The sequence below is a fragment of the Lynx canadensis genome, chromosome C1, assembly GCF_007474595.2.
Source record: "Lynx canadensis isolate LIC74 chromosome C1, mLynCan4.pri.v2, whole genome shotgun sequence".
Classification (NCBI taxonomy): Eukaryota; Metazoa; Chordata; class Mammalia; order Carnivora; family Felidae; genus Lynx; species Lynx canadensis.
The window spans coordinates 36334812-36338465 of NC_044310.1; the positions used below are offsets into that span (position 1 = coordinate 36334812).

A 3654-nucleotide genomic window follows, 5' to 3' on the forward strand; every position below is an offset into this window, starting at 1 on the left:
GTGTGTGTTGCCGACCTTGTCCTGTCCTTCCATTGCCTAACTGTGATCCCTGCTGTTGTCACTAAAGCCCGCCCCTGGGAGCATTCAGCCCCAACCCTGCCCTCGTACCCTGCTGCATATTTATCTGGAAACACCTTGGAATGGAGTAAGGCAGTTGGAGCAGAATTGATTGTATTTGTCTGCTGTTAACCACCCAGGGCCCTTAGGAGATACAGGTCCGGAGACAGCCAAGCTTCTGGACTAGTTTCTGGACATTTCTAGAAGATCAGAAAGCTGCCAGGTTGACAGAGGTGTCTGAGAACTAAGGAGAAGAAGGAAAGGGAAGAGTGTGAGGAAGACAGAAGTTCTGGAAGCTCTATTGCTCTTAGATTCACAGTCCCCCAAGCCCTCTGCTTTTAGTCAATATGCCCTCCATTAAGGCTCTGAGCCTTTAGGATGTCTGCTATCAAGACCCCACCATACTTTTGGAGTGGTATTTCTCACAGAGTGTGCCTCCTAGAATGCCTATGCAGGGCTAAAGTGGGGGAAAACTAATGTCTCTGTTTTGCCAAACCCCCCCCACCCTGCCTCAGGGCCCTTGGCTAACCTGGTGGTGGAAGGATCCACACACTGGTGGTGGTGACGGTGTGAGTGTTGTTGATATCTGTGGCCAGGGTGGCAAAATTGGTGGCTGCAGTGGTAGGAGTTCTGCCTTGGGGTTTCTGCCGATACCTTCTACGGCTACACTTGAACATCCTGGGAAATCGAGGCCTAGGCCAGCCCATCCCTGGCCTGTGGTAGCGGAATCTTAAGCCCCGGGGCCGAGGGGCACGGGCAAGCTGAGAAGGCCCCATGGGCACAGGGAGCTTCTGTAGTGTGCCTGAGGGCACTACTGGCCAGGGCAGCTGGGGCCTCTATGACATAGAGTCTGCATAAGGGCGGTGCTCTTTATTATAGGTCCTGGTCCCCAGCCCATCCCCATGGGTCAGACTTCCTCACAATTCTCTCCACGGGTGCAGCCCAAGGGCCAGAAAAACCTCAGCTTGGCCCCTAGGGAAAAGGAACTCTGAGTAGGGGAAAATTACTCCCTCACTTTCTCATTTATCCGCATTAACAATATTAATAATATTTATTAAGCATTTACTGTGTGTCAAACAGTACTGAGTACTTTACAAACACTATCTCTTTAATCCCACAAGGTTTAGACTCTGTCATTATTCCTATTTCATATACAGTCGATTCTCATTATTCATAGTAGTTAATAAAGTCATCACCACAAATAGTGCATTAGTAAATTGAGCCAATGCATCTACAGGGTTAGATTCCTACCAGTCTCTGGTCACAATTTTTTCGCCAACTGATCAATCAGAACATGACCTTGTTTTATGTGTTTCTGTTTAAAGACACCTAATTTAGGGGTGCCTGGGTGGCACAGTCGGTTAAGTGTCCCGACTCTTGAGCTCCGCTCAGGTCATGATCTCAGTTTGTGAGTTCAAGCCCCCACATTGGGCTCTGCGCTGATGGTTCAGAGCCTGCTTGGGATTCTGTCTCTCCCTCTCTCTGCCCCACCCCAGCTTGTGCGCTCTCTCTCTCTCTCTCTCAAAATAAATAAACTTAAAAAAAAACGTTCCTAATTTAAAATATACTGTTGAGTCATTAACATTGAACTCATAGCCAACACCACTATAACTTGTACCTGGATGACATATCATATGTCCTCTGTAAGGCACATCACAGGCTTCTTGCGCTTAGCAACACTAGACAACACTTCAGCATTATTTGATAAATGGCAAAATCATCAACAAAAAGCACAGAAATGCATAAAATGTGACACTAAATAGCCCACAAGAAGAACATGTGTTTATATTATAAGAGGTGAAACAAGAAGGTAGAGTATCCTCTTGTTCAACCTCAGCTAAGAACAAGAGAATGAGGCAGCTCAAAATTTTTACAAATGTCCATGAATGACCACCAAAGTGACACGAGTATTGGTTTGGGTTTACAGATGAATTTTAGTGAGTAGGCAAATTCACAGATATGGAAGCCATGAATAATGAGGATCGACTGTATAAGGAAACTGAGGCTCAGTTAGGTGAGGGCACACAATTAGAGACAGGGAGGGGTTCAAATCCATGATGGCTCTAGGGCCCAAAGCCCAGACAGTTAACTCTTGCTGTTCTGCACTCATTTATTCATTTAATCATCCAGGAGGAGATGTTCACTAACAACTTCATATGTGCTGGGCTCTGGGGATGTAGATGGAGGTGACATGGCCCCGATTCTTCTTGAGTGAGAAGAGAAAGCCAGGTGGATAATCAGTGCAGGTGGAGGAACAGCTAGGTCCCCAGGGGATGTAAGTTGCGTCAACCTGGGGTTTATTTCCTTTTTTGTAGGTGACAGTGTTGTCAATGGTTCTGCCAGGCCTTGCACTGAGTTGTTGTGGGACTATGGACTTGTCCTTTCTCCCTCCACACTCTCTTTCCCTCCTATTTCACCTCTAGTCCTCCTTCCCAGCCTCTGCCTTTTCTCTGTTCCTGCAGGAGCCTGCCAGCAGATTTTAGGGTCCTCAGCACCACCCTATACAGCCTCACACCTACCTACTCCCCCTCTAGCCTCTTCTCTTGCTATCCTCAGTCTTAGAAAATGGACCTTTCTCCCATCAACTTCTAGCCACTACACCCATAAACCCACTTTGCCCTTGGCCTTCTTCCTCAAGTCCCAGACCAAGGCCTCTTCCTCTGCTCTTTCTGGACGTCAGCTCTTCCTGCCTTCTCAGAGATTCTATCAATATAGACAGTCTGCTTGGTGGTTAAGATACAGACTCTGGCACCAGGCTGACTAGGGTTGAATCCTGGCTCTGCCACTTATGAGCTGTGTGATCACGGCAAGTGCCTAACCTTCTGTGCCTCTGTTTCCCCGTATTTAAAAAGGGGATAAAAGAGAATCTATCTCATAGAATGGTTGTGAAGAGGGGAAAAAAAAACTATATATGTAATGCATTTAAAACACGATCTACAGGGGCGCCTGGGTGGCGCAGTCGGTTAAGCGTCCGACTTCAGCCAGGTCACGATCTCGCGGTCCGTGAGTTCGAGCCCCGCGTCGGGCTCTGGGCTGATGGCTCGGAGCCTGGAGCCTGTTTCCGATTCTGTGTCTCCCTCTCTCTCTGCCCCTCCCCCGTTCATGCTCTGTCTCTCTCTGTCCCAAAAATAAATAAACGTTGAAAAAAAAAATAAAATAAAATAAAACACGATCTACACAACTATTAGTGTCATCAGCCCTCCTCTCTCCCCTGTTTCTTCACTGCTTCCTCCCATTATAAAAAAACAAAACAAAGTGTCAACTATATTCAAATTTTTAAAAAATTTTAAAAGTCCACTTCATCCAACTCATACCCCCTCTGGTGATGACTCTTCCCACTCTGACCTCCCACTCTGTGGTCATTCTCATTTGTCCCAGAGTGGTGAGAAAATCTTATTTTAAAACTCTATATAACTATTCTGTTATACAGACCAGGACACAGAGGCTTGAAACTGAGTCTAAGAAGGGGCGCCTGGGTGGCTCAGTAGGTCAAGTGTCTACCTCTTGATTTTGGCTCAGATCATGGTCTCACAGTATTAAGCCCCATGTCTGGCTCTGCGCTGATAGCATGGAACCTACCTGTGATTCTCTCTTTGC

The 3654-nt window shown here is 46.9% G+C and overlaps 1 protein-coding gene across 1 annotated transcript; it reads right to left on the minus strand.

Annotated features, from left to right (window-relative positions):
• Positions 1 to 257: 257 nt before the first annotated feature.
• On the minus strand, positions 258 to 833 carry P3R3URF (PIK3R3 upstream reading frame). The gene is made up of 2 exons (XM_030323633.1): positions 587 to 833; positions 258 to 301 (listed from the first exon to the last, which is right to left on the minus strand). The coding sequence occupies exons 1-2, from the start codon at positions 831 to 833 to the stop codon at positions 258 to 260; spliced, it is 291 nt and encodes a 96-aa protein (XP_030179493.1).
• Between the last annotated feature and the right edge of the window lie 2821 nt (positions 834 to 3654).

Bases quoted from the DNA above. Each gene is read 5' to 3' on its own strand.
- P3R3URF (XM_030323633.1), bottom strand. From the start codon at position 833: ATGGGGCCTTCTCAGCTTGCCCGTGCCCCTCGGCCCCGGGGCTTAAGA. The intron at 302-586 runs GTTAGCCAAGGG...TCTTCTCCTTAG, and splicing joins GTGGATCCTTCCACCACCAG to TTCTCAGACACCTCTGTCAA.